Source organism: Mesocricetus auratus, unplaced genomic scaffold (assembly GCF_017639785.1).
Source record: "Mesocricetus auratus isolate SY011 unplaced genomic scaffold, BCM_Maur_2.0 Super-Scaffold_100004, whole genome shotgun sequence".
In the NCBI taxonomy this organism is placed as follows: domain Eukaryota; kingdom Metazoa; phylum Chordata; class Mammalia; order Rodentia; family Cricetidae; genus Mesocricetus; species Mesocricetus auratus.
Window position 1 is genome coordinate 40,434,112 of NW_024429189.1, and position 16,017 is coordinate 40,450,128.

At 44.7% G+C, this 16,017-nt stretch overlaps 1 protein-coding gene across 2 annotated transcripts in view; it reads left to right on the forward strand.

Moving 5' to 3' along the window:
- Positions 1–9,501: 9,501 nt before the first annotated feature.
- Positions 9,502–16,017, forward strand: part of Pdk1 (pyruvate dehydrogenase kinase 1) — a 36,237-nt gene continuing 29,721 nt past the window's right edge. Inside the window, exons 1-2 of one of the 2 annotated variants that reach the window (XM_040745570.1) lie at positions 9,502–9,807; positions 11,369–11,510. In XM_040745570.1, coding sequence (XP_040601504.1) covers positions 9,612–9,807; positions 11,369–11,510 — 338 coding nt within the window. In that variant the 5' untranslated portion in view covers positions 9,502–9,611. The remainder of the gene's footprint in view (positions 9,808–11,368; positions 11,511–16,017) is intronic. The other variant, XM_040745569.1, reaches the window with a different exon arrangement.

The window sequence follows — 16,017 nt, forward strand, 5'->3', positions numbered from 1 at the left end:
TCTGCCACAGAGTGATTCATAAAGGGAATGTTGCAAAGAGGGACACCTTATTCTTGTTACACATTGCCTGCCCAAATGTCATGGGTCACACACAACTGTGGTTTATGCTGTGCCCTTGTGGCTAAGAATTAATATTCCAGGATGTGGAGAGGATCTGGGTGGCAGGTGCTTTGAACTCAGACCAAGGAAGCAGGGCTGAGATCGAGTTTTTTTTTTTTAAAGATTTATTTATTATGAATACAACATCTTGCCTCCATGTATGTCTGCAGGCCAGAAGAGGGCACCAGATCTCATTACAGATTGTTGTGAGCCACCATGTGGTTGCTGGGAATTGAACTCAGAACCTCTGGAAGAGCAGTCAGTGCTCTTAACCTCTGAGCCATCTCTCCAGCCTGAGATGGAGTTTTTAATTGACATGTCTTAATGAGACACCCACCGAAGGACAGTGTGCGAAGACAGTGGGGCATTGAGAGAGTACTGGGTGGTGAGGTCCCAGCTAATGTGCTCTCAGGGCTGATGATTTTAAAACAGTTCCTGAAGACCAAAGGAGAGGGACCACTGGGGAGGAAGAGACTGTTCAGAGAGTGGAGACCAGGTTTCTGGGTGCCTTCACAAGCGGCTCTGCCAAGCCAGTAGGAGTCTGTCCTTCCCTCTGGTCCTGATTCTGGTCCGGGATAAAGAATCCAGCTGCCTGGCCGGGCGTTGGTGGTGCACACCTTTAATCCCAGCACTCGGGAGGCAGAGGCAGTCAGATCTCTGTGAGTTCGAGGCCGAGCTGGACTGACAGCCTCCAAAACAATACAGAGAGACCCTGTCTCGTAAAACCAAAAAAAAAAAAAAAAAAGAATCCAGCTGCCTGAATGAATGTAGGAGTGCTCCTTTTTCTGAGATAGGATTTATCTGTAGCTCTGGCTGTCCTGGAACTTGCTCTGTAGACCAGGCTGGCCTCGAACTCACAGATCCATTTGCCTCTGCCCTCCTGAGTGCTGGGATTAAAACGTACACCACCACCAACCAGCACTAGTTTAATGTCTTATATTTGTGTGTGTGTGTGTGTGTGTGTGTGTGTGTGTGTGTGTGTACACACAGATGTATGTCATAGCATAGGCTTGGAGGTCAGGACAACTCGGAGTTGATTTTTTTCCCACCATATGGGACCTGGAAACTAAGTTATCAGGTTTAGGGGTCAAACACCTTTACTCCTGTGCCATCTGGCTGGTGTGTGTGTGTGTGTGTTTCCCACTAGTATTAGCTGGGAATTAATATCTACTTGATCTACAGTGGCTAGCCTTTAAAAAAATATTTTGTAGGGAGTGTTCTTGATTAGGACCTGATGCCAACTCTGTAGAGGTGTTGACCATAGAACTCATCTAGAAGGAAATTCATAAGGGGATGATGCATGGCTAAGTACTCTTAACGTATGCTGTTACAAACAAAACCAGACCACAAAAGTTGGTTCTAGCCTAGCACCTCTGTGGGCCAGGTGCCCAAAGGGCAAAACTAACCAAGTAAATAGGTGGTGATTACTCAGGAGTGAAGGAGTCAAGTGCAATTTTGTAGCTATGAGCAGAGCTTAAGTGCCTTAATCTTGCTGCCCTGGTCTGATGTCACCCATCTGCCATGGTGAGGAAACAGACCAGGCTAGAGGAGGGCAGACACAATTTCTCACTGTATCCTTCTAGAACATCTGCCCCAAATCTTCAACTGCAGGGTCATAATGTACTGCTTTTGTTCTTAGAGCCTAGCTGGTAAGTGTTCAATTCACCAATAACCAATTCACCAATGATGTTATGGTCCATCATTTGCCATCTGAAAGTTAAAAAAAAAATGCCTAGGGATGCTAGCTTAAGGGTTTTCGGAAAAATGTGTGTATGGGGGGGGGGTTAAAAAAAACAACCAAAAAACCAAAAATGACCTTTAAAAAGGTCAGACCAGAATCGTATTTCTCTGTGTAACCTGGGACTTAATTTAACATCCCTAGACACTGTCCCAAAGAATGCTACAGCTTTTATTTTCCTTATTGCAAGTACGTGTGTGTGTGTGTGTGTGTGTGTGTGTGTACAAGTGAAACATACAATCTCTAAACATACATATTGGTGGAATATATATTCTAATAAACTTGTTTAATCTCTCTTTTAAAAAAAAAAAGTCCATTCCAACTCAAACATTCAGGAGTGTTTTGTCTTAACACATACTATCAAAGTTTAAATTGAACTTGGTCATCACACCTATAATCTCAGTACACCTGACCTCACTCAGGAGTTTGAGGTCAAAGGATCACAAACTCAATGATAGTCTGGCCTGCATGATCAGTTTATGAGCAGCTTGAGTTATGTTGGAGAAATCTAGGAAAGGAGAATCAAAGAGCGAGAGAAGGGGGAGGAGAATGACAGAGTCCAGTCACACAGCCAGCCACGGAGTAAGAAATAAAGATACACAGAAAGAAATAAAGGTAAAAGCCCAGAGGCAAAGTAGATAGGATAATTTAAGTTAAGAAAAGCTGGCTAGAAACAAGACAAGTTAAAGTCGGGCATAAATAAGTAAGAATAAATGGTTTATTTGGGAGCTGGGTGGTAGGCCCCCCCAAGAGCTAAAGAGTAAAAACCAACTATAGTCAGCAACTTGTGGTGGAAAGGGTTTGTGTGGCTTGCCTGTCCTGATCAAAGTCTGCCATTGTGTAAAGCTCAGGCAAGCACTTAAGCAGGGTGGGGATCTGAAGTCCTACCGCAAAGGACTGCAGCTTACTGGTTTGCTCAGTCTGCTTTCTTACAACCCCAGGACCACTGGCCCAGGATGCCTCTGTATATACCCTTACAGCCTTATAAATACTAGGCAAAACTTCAGAATGTGCTGTTAAACAGCCCATCTCTACTCTACCACTCTAGAGCTAAGAATGCTATCTATTGCAATCTGAGATTTTCCTACTCTGCTCTAGCCCCCTTATCTGATGCCCTCATCAGTATATTTGGTAAATACACTAAATTAAATTATGGCTTGCTTTTGTTCTGTGACTATGAAATTTTATATAGCCTCTGTCACAGTGGAGTAGTTTACTCAGGGCAAGGTGAATTCAGGTTACAGACCTCAATAACTCATATTTGGCTCAGAATAAACCAACTCTCACTCTCTTTAGATCAAAGTTGTGTTTTATATCAACATCTTTGTTCTCCCTTGTAGAAGGCAAAGGAAAACATCTTTAAAAGCTATTCCTACTTATAGGCAAATACAGGGAAGGCAGACGTCATGCTGTATCTTTTCCTTCCATTCAACACTTCATCACTCCATCGTATTATGGGGATGCATATTCTAGCCTTAGACTCTTTGACAATTCAGGAGATTCTTTCACCCTGTGGAGAAACTGATAGGTTTTCTGGACCCCGACAATAGGTTTTTCTGCTAATGCAGTAAGGCAGGTCAAGGCAAATTTAAAAGACCAGGGATATTTGAGCAAAGTAACTTCTGGATGAGTCCTCCAGTTCTCAGAGATTAGGGCATGGAAAGGGGCAGGAGAGAAATCACATGGCTGTTCTAACGAAGGAGGCTTAAATACCCTGCAGGCGCGCAGGACGATGATGCAGCTGGATGTGTGCCCAATCACAAGCTTCGGGCGGGTGGCAGCCTCAGGGAAGGAGCCACAGCTTGGTGGGGGGAGGGGGTTTGGAGAGGGAGGAGTGGCCAAATCAAGCAGAGGCAAGCTGGAGATTCCAGTCAAACAGAACATTCATACCTTACTTGCTAGGTAATTTAGACCGTGGGCAGATTTCACCTTGATCCTCAAAGACATAGGAAGAGAAAAGGCCACGCCTTCTGAGTTAAGGTCTGAAAGAGCAGGCATGTTCACCAACAGAGGTTGACAAACAGTTGCATCTTGAAAGGGGAGCAGGACCATTGAGAGAAATAAGAAGGAAGCCCAGAGTGTCAGGGACAGCATACTTAGTATTGTGGTCAGTTATCTGAAAAAGAGAAAGGGAAAGGAAAAGTTATGCTTTGAGTTAGATCTCAGAAAAGTGGGCAGGCGTAACAGTGCTATACCGCAGCTGCTCTGGAAGCAGCTGCCTCATGGAAGAGGCCTCTAGAAAGTATGAGTACACTCGCTCACTAAGGGGATGATTATTCCTCCCATCTCCTTGGCATGTCTTCAGGGAAGTCAGCCTTCCTATGGGGTGGTCCCTTGACCAGTGATTGACAAGCATAAATCAATCAACTCCTTTGATTGGTTGGTTGGTTGGTTGGTTGGTTGGTTGGTTGGTTGGTTGGTTGGTTGTTTTGGTTGGTTTTTCAAGACAGGGCTTCTCTGTAGCCCTGGCTGTCCTGGAACTGACTCTGAAGATAAGCCTAGCCTGTAAGATCTGCGTACCTCTGCCTCTGAAGTGATGAGATTAAAGATGTGTGCCATCACTGCCTGCCTCCTGAATCAACTCTTAAAGGAGGAGACTATAGTGTGTAATCGTCAAATTTTGGGGTAGATCAGAATGTCATGTCTCACCCAGAGCCAGAAATAGAACTCAGATATCCATTTGATCAGGAGGAAGCAGCCTTACCTTAATGAGCCTCAAGGTAAGCCCTGGCACCTACCTCAATTTTTTCATATGGTATGGAGGGACAATTGTGAAGCTTCCCTTTCAGGGAAACCGGAGATGAGGTCCGTTCTCAGGGGCCTCCAGGGCTACTCATCCCTGTATCAAAGGCAACCTAAACCCATGCTTCTAAGCCACAGTCTCTCATGTTGGCTTACATTTTTTTGTTTAGCTTGGATTTTTATTTTCATTTGTTTATTTGTTGAGTTATGGTCTCACTTGTGAATTAAATCTCCTGAAGAGAAGCCACACCTCCACTGAGCACTCTACAAAAGCCAACTGTCCACTGAAGACTCTTTAAAACACACACACACACACACACACACACACACACACACACACACACACTATCATCTTGCTTTCCCTTCTGTTCCTTCTGTGGAGCCTGGAGTTGCATGTATAATGGATCTGTTCAATTCATAATTGTTACCTGCTCAAGTCAAGGCTTTATGTTTTTAATGTGGCCAAGTTCGTGGTTTATGCATTTCTATTTTTAAATTAAATTTATTTCTTATTTACCTGTTTATTTGTATGTGTACAAACATGCAGGTGCACATGTAAGCACACATGCTCGGAATCTGTGAGAAGGCCAGAGGACAGCTCTCAGAATTCAGGCCTCTCCCACCAGACATTTCCTGGTAAGAAGGCTCATGCTGTGGTGAAAACTGAAATGCTAGATATTCTGTAAGGCAACACCTCCTCCCCACTCAGATAACTGATTGTCTTCCAGCTGTTTCATAACTCCGTAAACTGTAGAAAACAGATCCTAAAAATCAACCTGTTAGTCTGGGAACCACTCTTGTTGCTTCCCAGCAAAAGTCACTTTGCAACCTTTGCAAATTCTTTGTCATATTCCTTGACTCTGGCTTAATTCTTAGGATTGGTGAGACAGTCATTGCTGTTTTCTGGTGTCTTCATTTAGTTAGTGTGTAAATGAGGAGTGCGACACATGGTAACTTATTAGTGTGTAAATGAGTGTGACACATGGTGACCTAGTGTGTAAGTGAGAAGTGTGACACATGGTGACTTATTAGTGTGTAAGTGAGGAGTGTGACACATGGTGACTTATTAGTGTGTAAGTGAGAAGTGTGACACATGGTAACTTATTAGTGTGCAAATGAGTGTGACACGTGATAATGTATTAGTGTGTTAGTGTAACACGTGGTAATTCATTAGTGTGCAAATGAAAAGTGTGACACGTGGCAGTTTATTAGTATGCAAACGAGGAGTGTGACACATGATAACTTTAGCGTGTAAATGAGGAGTGTGACACATGGTAATTTATTAGTATGTAAATGAGAAGTATGACAATGATAATTTGTTAGTGTGCAAACGAGTGTGACACATGGCAACCTATTAGCGTGTAAATGAGGAGTGTGACATGTGGTAATTTATTGCTATGTGATCATCTTAATTTCTATCCTTTTCTTGGAAATTATTTTTCTAGTGCATTAAACAGACACCTCAGGCAGGAAGTGACAGCACACTCAGAAGGGAAATGGAACAGGATTTGGTGAAGGGACTATTTTTAGGGGTGTGAGCTGAGTTAAGCCACTGGGAATTGTGGCCACTCTGGAGGAACACAAAGCTGGCCAGCAGGAAGGGACAGGGAATGAGTGACCTTTCTCTCCTTTTGTACTCTCAGCGCTATGAAGCCAGAGGGTGCTGGGGACAGGGTGATACTGTCAAGCTTGTTTTCCACTGCATCCCCACGCTTTTCTGCTAAACCAGTCCTTCATGGATCATAAATCCTTGGTGAATTTAGAGTCTGGCTCAAGTCTGCTAAATTAAGGTGTGTGTGCATGGTGGTGTTAGGGGCAGTGTAAGTATGACCCCGGGCATTGTGGTAGGTGAATCTCTTGAGTCTCATCCATAGTGAGACCCTGTCTCAAAAAGAAAAAGTATAGAACTTTAAAGAATGATTACACAACCCCCCACACACACACACATGGACAGATAATACAGCACTTGTGTAATGTCAATCTTTAGCTTCAGGACAGCTTCTTGAATAAGAAGCAAAAGTTAAGGGGACAAGAGAGAAGGAGGGGAGAAAATTTGACAAACTATGTATGACCTTACATGCTCGTTTTCTATATATCGGTGGAAGCATAAAGAATGTACTTTGGAGAGGAGAAAAATCACTTTATGAAACAGGAGATGGAGCTGGTGAGTTGGTGAGTGGGTAAGGGTGCTTGCTGTCAAGTCTAGTAACCGGAGCTTGATCTTTGGAACTCACACACTAGAAGAAGCAGTCCCTGCCAATTGTCCTCTTACCTTCTACAAATATGCCATGACACCCTTCCTACTACCATCCTCCTGACACTGTCCCCAAGGGTACACACTAAAATAGATAAATAATGTATAATAATAATATCTAATATAACATTTCACAATATAACCCCCAAGCAGGTAATTGGGACTAGGGAGATGTCTCAGTTGGCAAAGGGTGTGCCATCCAAACATAAGGATCTGAGTTCAGATCCCCAGAACCCACATAAAAAGGTGTCTACAGCTGAGTGTTGCCTGTAATTCCAGCTCTAGGGATCAGAGAAAGGAGGATCATTGGGGCTTGCTGGCCAGCTAGTCTAGCCAAATTGGTGAGCTCCATGTTTGGTGTGAGACCATGTCGCAACATGATTTTTAAAAGATCCAGAGACTGATATTGGGGTTCAAGCTTCAAGCTGAAGATCAGAGAAACAAAGCAGCCGGCCACTAGCTCTTACTCTACCTATGCTCAGACCAAAGGGGCGATCCTCAGATTGTCCCTCAAATTCACCCAGACTGCTATGCTCTCCTCAACATGGCTAATGACTAATTCTCAGACTGAATGCCTCTAAAATCTTGGGATTAGAGGCATGGGATCCCAAGTGCTGAGATCTCCCTCGTGTGAGATATTTCTCTTTTAGACTGAATCATTTTCATGTAGCTTAATGTAGCCTTGAACTAACAGAGATTCATCTATCTCTGTCTCCTGAGTCCTGGGATTAAAGGTGTGTGCCACCATTGCCTAGCCTCTATAGCTAGCTATTGTGACTGGCTTTGCATTCTGATCCTTCAGGCAATCTTTATTAAATCATAAACAATATATCACCATACTATGTCCCCAAAAATAAGGTGGAGAGCAATAGAAAATAACATCCAAGGCTGACCTCTGCATTCCACAGGCACATGTGTGTGCGCATGTGCACATAGACACACATGCAAATATGCACGGACATATATCACAAACATAAAACAAACAAAGATGATTGTTTCTGCTATTCCATTGTGCTCTCACACAAGTTAATGTCATTTCAGCATCTTGATGTACTCAGATAGTAGCCTCAGAGACGTAAGTGGGTTTGAAACAGAAAAGATAGGGAAAAGGAAGGGGACACAGAAAGGAAGGGGCTCTTTATCCTGGAGTGTGGTTGAAGTATCTCACTTGCTGATTCATCAAAACAGAGAGAGGAGGGGAATTTCTTAGCAACTCTTAAGATATAACATAGGCCAGTTGAGGAAAGAGGGACTCCAAGATGAAATTTTAAGGTCTATGTGACAGCAGGAAGGTTCAGCCTCTCTGATGGATTGAACCCGGATTGAACCCGGAACAACTGTACAAAGATGTATTTTTTGATTGTTATACAAAGTTGGTTTTGGGTAAAGTATTTCCTCATACCAACGTCCTATCTAATCTCTATGTCTCTCTAAAGGAGAATATCACTGTCCTCATGACTTTAGTCCTTTATTGTGTATCATTTGCAATACACAATAATCTAAGAGCCCCAGGTTGCTAGAGGCATCTTCTAACCAAAGTCGTGGGAAGGCTGCAATGCCCCTTCAGATAATTCTACAAATCACTGTTTTCCACAATGATTCTTCAAGGTCAAAGTACTTGCAAAAAACAGCTATTCACTCCAATGTTTACCCAGGATACAGTGAAAACTATTCATTCTGCTGTCTACCCCAGATACAGCGACTGCTAAATTCCTACAACATACACTCATAACAGAATAATTTTCTTGCACCTAAGACACAGCAGATGTTGGTGTGTTGTATGGGGAAGTAGCAGTGGAGAAGACAAGTAATTTTTTAAAGGAGGAACTGCATATGCAGTTCTGTAGAATTATATATTAAGCATACTCTAATCCTGGATTCACTTTCTAGACATTGAAAAGGTGGAGCAGACACATTGTGACTTTAAGATAATGAGTTAACCGAAAGGCAGAGAGTGAAGAGAGGTTTATAGTACTGTGCAAGATTGCTCGCAGAAAGTATTTCAAGGTGGGTTGCCTATGAACTCTTTTGGGGACTGTGGTCGTTGTGATATTATTTAGAGCCATTTCCCCAAGTTCAACTCTTTTATTACAGGCTAGCGTGAGCTCTTGAAGCTCTCCGAGTCTTCACACGTAAATCGTGGGGCTTGCAAGATTCAGGGACATTTCTGTAATAGACTCACTGCCAGCGACCGCGCAGGTCCTCGCTTCTTTCGGCTGCGACCGGGAGGGAAAAGTAGGAAAGTGGGCGTGCGAAGAGGTGCACCAAAGTGCGAACAAGACCATAAGATCCGGTTAGACACCCTCGGGCTCCCTGGGAATTAGCAAAATCTTCACCGAGCCCTGTCTTCCAGAGTGCTAGTCTATATCGTGGCCGCTGGTTCCCGGTGGTTTCGGCGGCCCCACCCGGTTGCTTTGAGCTGCATTCCCTTTTTCCCTTACTCCGCCTCCGTCCTCCCGGGGATCAGCTCAGAAGGGGTGTGGCTTCACTGAGGGGCTGTGGCTAGCGCTCCCTGTTTTCTTCTCCGGACTTCGTCTTCTCGAGGACACTCCCACATTGCATGGAGGCGTTTTGGTTAGCGCACCCTGTTTTTCCTCCCCCCTCCATCCTTTCGGGGCTCCGCCCACGAGGGCGTGGCTCTTGCGAGGGGGCGGTGGCCGTGGCGCTGACAGCAGCTCCCCGCCTCCGCGGCCCGCCACGTCCCGCACGTAGCGCCCCGGTTGCAGCTCAGAGCTGCAGGCTGGCGCCGGGCGCTCGGCTCCGTCGGCAGGGCTCGGTATGAGGCTGGTGAGGCTGCTTCGTGGCGGCCGGGGCGTCAGACTGCCCCGCGAGGTCCCCAGTGCCAGCCGCAGTCTGGCCTCCGGCTCGGCCTCGGGCCCCGGGCCGGAGTCGGAGCGCGGCGTTCCGGGCCAGGTGGACTTCTACGCGCGCTTCTCGCCGTCGCCGCTCTCCATGAAGCAGTTCCTGGACTTCGGTGAGGGCGGCCGGGCTTTCGTGTGCGGGCCCCGTCCTCCCAAGCGCACCCCTCCTCCCTCTTGTCGCCTCCCCTTGTGTCTTAGGTGCTTCCTTCCTCCCCGGAGGGTGCGGGAGCTGGCAGGCCGGGCACGTAACCGGGGTTTGAGACCGTAGTGTGCGAGAAAAACAAAGCTGGGGGCCCCCGCGGGCTGCAACCTTGCGCGCACGTGCGCAGGTACGAGCTCGGGACTCGGTGTCTTCCGGGCAGTCTTGCTCAGGTTCAAGGCCAGAGCGCACACTGCTTCGAGGGTGGCGTTCTGCAGAGGCAAGATGAGTGCCAGCACATCGATGATCGCCTAGAGTGGCGTGATGGCAGGAAAACAAGTTACTACTGGCCCAGTTCTTTCCTCGCCACTGTTTCCACCGAGAACAAGTTCGTTTCATCAGCAGTCAGCTTCAAGCAGGAGTAAAGTGCATGTCTTGTCTGTGTGATACAGAATTGCAGAAGGAACTGCAGAATTAGGCCTTTGACGTCTCATCATGAGTAACGGGGCAGGGGCAGGGGCAGGGGCAGGGGCAGGGACGCAGATGCTTAATACAAATTCTTACATCGAAATTCAAAAGTTCTGGAGTAAAACAAGTTGTCTCTGTGTCGTGTTGTCACGTTATAACATGTTTGGCAGGCATGGGAGATAAGAGGCATGGCTGGCAGGATGCTTTATCTTAAAATTGTGGTTTGCAGTGACAGGTGGTTTTCTTGTATTTGTTTTTCAAGTGAGTACACAAGGTCCCGTTTTTTTGTGTGTGTGAGTGTGTTTTGTTTTGTTTTGCTGTTGTTTTTAAATGCCTGTACTGTGGTGCGGTACCTTGTTCACCTTGTTCGTGGATTAAACTTTTGCAAGATGTTTTCCTTAATAATACTTCTACTGTTGACAAGATAGTTTCTGCTAGGGTTTCGTCTGCAAGATTGAATTAGTTTCAAACGGATTGCTGCAATATGACTTTAGTGTAAGTGAAGCTGCCAAACATCTGGATTCAAGAGTGGAGAAGGGCAGGTGAATTTCCCAGGAGTCAGACACTGGAGTAGGTTCTACTTGATGGCTGCTGACTGCTGGTGGTCTTTGCCCCCGTTGCCTGAAAACCTTGTTTGTATTGATTCTATTCTGGTGATTGGTATTTGTCTAGTCAATCTTGACATACCTGGTCAAAATTTACCCAGAGTCAGGGATCAGAATTTCTAAAGGGTAACAGCAGTGGGCACATAGAATGGGCTTTTCTCACCTCTACTCATAGGCCCCACGCCTTAAAGCATTCAATTTATCGTAATCCTGAAATGGATAGTAAGTGTAAAGTTTAACAAAGTACCTACTGAATGGTTGGAATACAGGAAATGGAGCGTCATACTGGCGTCAGAGTTTCTTTGTAGGCCAGTTAGCTCAGCCTTGCCTGGATATCCCTTTGCTTCACTTTGGTAATTCTACCATCATGCCCTTGCCAAGTGACTCCCCTTTCCTCTCACTTCCTGGCTCCTGAGAGCGTGTGCCTTGTACTTACCACTTTTCCACTGTGCTTGGTTTCAGGATCGGTAAATGCTTGTGAAAAGACCTCATTTATGTTTCTGCGACAAGAGTTGCCTGTTAGATTGGCAAATATAATGAAAGAAATAAGCCTTCTTCCAGACAATCTTCTCAGGACGCCATCAGTACAGTTGGTGCAAAGTTGGTAAGAGTCCCATCCTGTGTTTACAGTTTCGGTGGACTTGTGGACTTTGTTCAAGGTTAAAATACTTTTTCTTATTACTTTATTTATTTATTTTTTTGAGACAGGGTCTCATACGGCTCTATGTAGATTAGGATGGCCTCAAATTCAGAGAGGTCCACTTGTCTCTGTCTTCCAGTGTTGTAGATTAACTTATTTATTTGAGATAGGGTCCCAATATGTAGACCATGCTGGTCTCAAATTCAAAAAGATCTGCTTGATTTTTCCTCCCAAGTGCTGGGATTAAGGGTTTGTACCACCATGCCCTGCCTTTATTGTGTGTGTGTGTGTGTGTGTGTGTATGTGTGTGTGTGTGTGTGCCACATATGTGCAGGTGCTTGTGGAAGCCAGAAGAGGGCACAACATCCCCAGGAACTAGAGTTATGGCAGATGTAAACTGGGTGGGTGGTGGACCTTATGTGGGTGGTGGGAACCCAGTCTGAGTCCTCCCCTAGAGCAGCAAGTGCTCCTAACTGTTGGGTCACTTCTTGCCCTGCACGTGCTCTTCAGTAGACTCTAAGGCAATCAAGGCAATACTCTGCTCTCTCTGTGTTTTGTCTTCTCAACGCCGTACTTGATTACAGTTCCTTGGTTTTGAGAAAACCAATCAGGCCTGTACAGAAATACTAAGTTAAGATTTACGTTACTGTCTCTGCAGGAATGTTATATTCTAATGAGAAAAATACCCACCCTTTGCTGGTGGCTGTATATGTATACACATTTCTTAGTCTTTTAACCATGCCTGGTAGGTGTGATCCACTCCTTTTAATGGCGAGGAAGCTAAGACACTATGCAGTCCTTTGGGTATAGGGACAGAGTGGTGTCCTGGGTTTCAAGCCCAGATTTCTTTGCTGCTGCTGCTGCTATGCCATAGTGCCTTCAAAATGATGACATGTATTCAGGGCTGCTTGTATTTTATTATAAAACCAGTTTATTTTGGTGAAGTACATCTTTTTATAAATTACAAAGGCTAAGGGATGGATGTAGTGTAGCTGATGGAGTGATTGCTGGCATGCACTAAGTCCTGGTCTCAACCTCAGCACCCCGGAGGAAGTGGTAAGCACCTGTAATGGCAGCACTCTTGGGAAGTGGAGGCAGAAAGATCAGAAGTTCAAGGTCGAGCTTGGTTATGCAGCAGATTCTAGGCCAGACTCATCTAAGTGAGATTCTCTTTCAAACAATAAAAACCACAAAAGTTAGAACTCTTACTCTGCTTGTTATTAACGTCTGTATTAATGAGCTCATTGTGATGGTGTAGTGAGTGCATTGACCACTTTCTCCCTCTCAGTATCCCCAAAATGAAAATAAAAGGTTTTTTAAATTTTAAAGTTTTTTTTGTTTTGTTTTTCTTTTTAATGTGTGTGAGTGTTTTTGCCTAGATATACATCTGTGCACCAAAGGTGTGTCTGGTGTCTGTGAGCCAGAAGTGGGCATCGGATCCCCTGGACCTGGAGTTACAGATGGTTGTGAGCTGCGATGCGGGTGCTGAAAACTGAACCCAGGTCCTTTGGAAGAGCAGGAAGTTTTCTTGACCATTGAGGCCATTTCTCTAGTCTGATAATAGAAGTTTTAAGGGTACACATTTTTTATGTGGCCGCCTGTCCCAATCCTTTACTTTTAGTATTTATTTATTTATTTATTTATTTATTTATTTATTTATTTTAAGACAGTCTTCCTGTCTTCACCTCCCTGGTGCTAGGATTATAAGCATGTGTCACCACAGCCTACTTGTTAATTTTAAAGTGCTGTTAACTTTGTTTTTAGATATATTTTAAACATTGTGTGCGTGTGTGCATGCGTTTGTTTGAGAGAGAGAGACAGAGAAGAGAGAGAACAGGCCAATGTGCTCAAATTCCTGTGGAGATTAGAGAACAACTTGCAAGAATCAGTTCTCTCCTTCCACCATGTGGGGTCCAGGTATCACATTTTTTGTTAGCCAGGCTTGAGGGCTGGTACCTTTACTCACGGAGCCATCTTTCTGGTTCTTGGTCCTTGTTATTTTGGGAGACTGTCCTGGGCAGCCTGGAGCTCATGGTGCATACCAGGCTGACATTGAACATGCAGAGATACTCTTGCCTCTTCCTTCTTGGAACTGGAATTACAGGTGTATGCTGTCATGTCCAGCTACAAGCTGATTTTTTTTTTATTATGAGATGGGGTCTCTGTGTATTCCTGGCTAGCCTGGAACTCACTATATAGACCAGGCTGACCTTGAACTCACAGAGATCCTCCTGCCTCTGCCTTCCCAATACTGGAGTTAAAATCATGAGCTACCATGCTAGGGGGACAAATATTAAGCGAAATTTTTGTTTATATATATGTTCAGAGTCAAGCATTAAGTGTGTGTGTGGGGGGAGTCACTGCAAAACATTACCCAATTATGATTAATGGAAAGGCTAATTTTCTATTTATAGGAACTATAATTCTACTCCCAGTACTCACATTGGGAGTTTCCCAATCACCTATAACTCCAGATTCAAAGGATCCAACACCTTCTTCTGGACTCTGAGGACCCCTGTACTTACATGTGTACATATTCCCCCAACATGTATGTACACATAATTAAAAATAAGTCATTATCACAAGAAGATAAACAAGAGCCTGGAAATTTGGCTCAGTGTTTAAAAGTGTTTATTGCTCTTCCAGAGGACCAAGGTCAGGCCACTCATAACTGCCCTTAACTGTAGCTCCAGGGGGTGTGTCAAGCTCTTCTGACCTGAAGTTTTACACACACACACACACACACACACACACACACACACACACACACACGAGTAAATAAGAAATAAGCAAAAGAAGAATGACTGCTGTGTTGGTCCCCAGAGGTTAGTTAGTTCATGTAGTTAAGTGAGAAAGTGGTTCAGAGAGTATCATGGGATACACAAGAGAAAATTTAATCTTCTAAGGAAGCCTTTCCCATTCTTTATAGTTCATGAAAACTAGATTATCCTGCTATTTCAAATCTGATTTTGCCTCATAAGGGGAAGAGATTTAAATATCTCCTAGAGACCATTTTCTTGGTCTAAAAGACTTTTTCTTGCCAAAGCAGCTATGCGACTCGCTGGGCTTTTGAATGCAGCAAGGTCCAATGCAGGCTAGGACAGACACTGTTGGACATTAAAGGCCCTTTCCTTGCTCTATCCCTGCAAAACCAGGGCTGTGTGAAGTGCTTCCAGGCACATCATGCAGGGTTTATACTGTAAGGATGGCCTAATGATTGTGGAGGTGTTTTCAGCCCCTGCACTGTGGTACCCTTATGTTTAGCTCTGTGATGTTGAGAAAGTCATTTGGCCTTTCTTGTTTTGTCTTAAAATGCTCACCTACCTTGAATTGTTGGGTAAATTAAAAACTTACATTTTAATTGCTTGTGTGTTTTCTTTTTTTTTAATTATTTTTTTAATTTAGGTTAGAAACAATCTTGTTTCACATGTCAATCCCAGCTCTCTCTCCCTCCCCTCCTCCCCTCCTCCTCCACCGTCCCCACCAGGCCCCCCAGTCCCCCACCCAATCTCTACTCCGATCCCCAAGGAGGGTGAGGCCCTCCATGGTGGATCTCCAGTAACTGTCATTTCATTCAGGGCAGGGCCTAGGCCCTCCCCCAAGAGTCCTGACTGAGAGAGCCTCCCATATTGTGGCATGGGCACTCAAAGTCTGTTTGTATGCCAGGGATAAATACTACCCAAGGCCCCAAAGATTATCTAAGCCTCCTCACTGACACCCACATTCAGGAGGTCTGGTTCAGTCCCATGCTTTCCACACAGCCATCAGTCTGGAGTCCAAGAGCTCCCCCTTGTTCAGGTCAGCTGTTTCTGTGGGTTAAACCAGCCCAGTCTTAACCCCTTTGCCCATCAGTTCTCTCTTTCTGTCACTGGATTCCAGGAGTTCAGTTCAGTGTTTGTCTGTGGGTGTATGCCTCTGCTTCTATCAGTCGCTGGATGAAGGTTCTGTGTCCTAGACTCTCTGGCAGTGGGATTGTATGCTGGCACTCCCCTGATTCATGTCTAAAATCCATAAACGAGTAAGTACATACCATGTTTCTCTTTTTGCGACTGGATTACCTCACTCAGGATGGTTTCTTCTAGTGCCATCCATTTGCCTGCAAATTTCAAGATTCCATTTTTTTTTTTTTTGGTTTTTTTTTTTCGAGACAGAGTTTCTCTGTGGCTTTGGAGGCTGTCCTGGAACTAGCTCTTATAGACCAGACTGGCTTCGAACTCACAGAGATCCGCCTGCCTCTGCCTCCCAAGTGCTGGGATTAAAGGCGTGCGCCACCAACGCCCAGCCCATTGTTTTTTTTTTTTCCGTTGAATAGTACTCCATTGTGTATATGTACCACATGTTCTCTATCCACTCTTCAGTTGAGGGGCATCTAGGTTGCTTCCAGGTTCTGGCTATTATAAATAATGCTGCTATCTATGAACGTAGTAGAACAGACATCCTTGTTGTATATGAATGTGTATCTTTTGAGTAT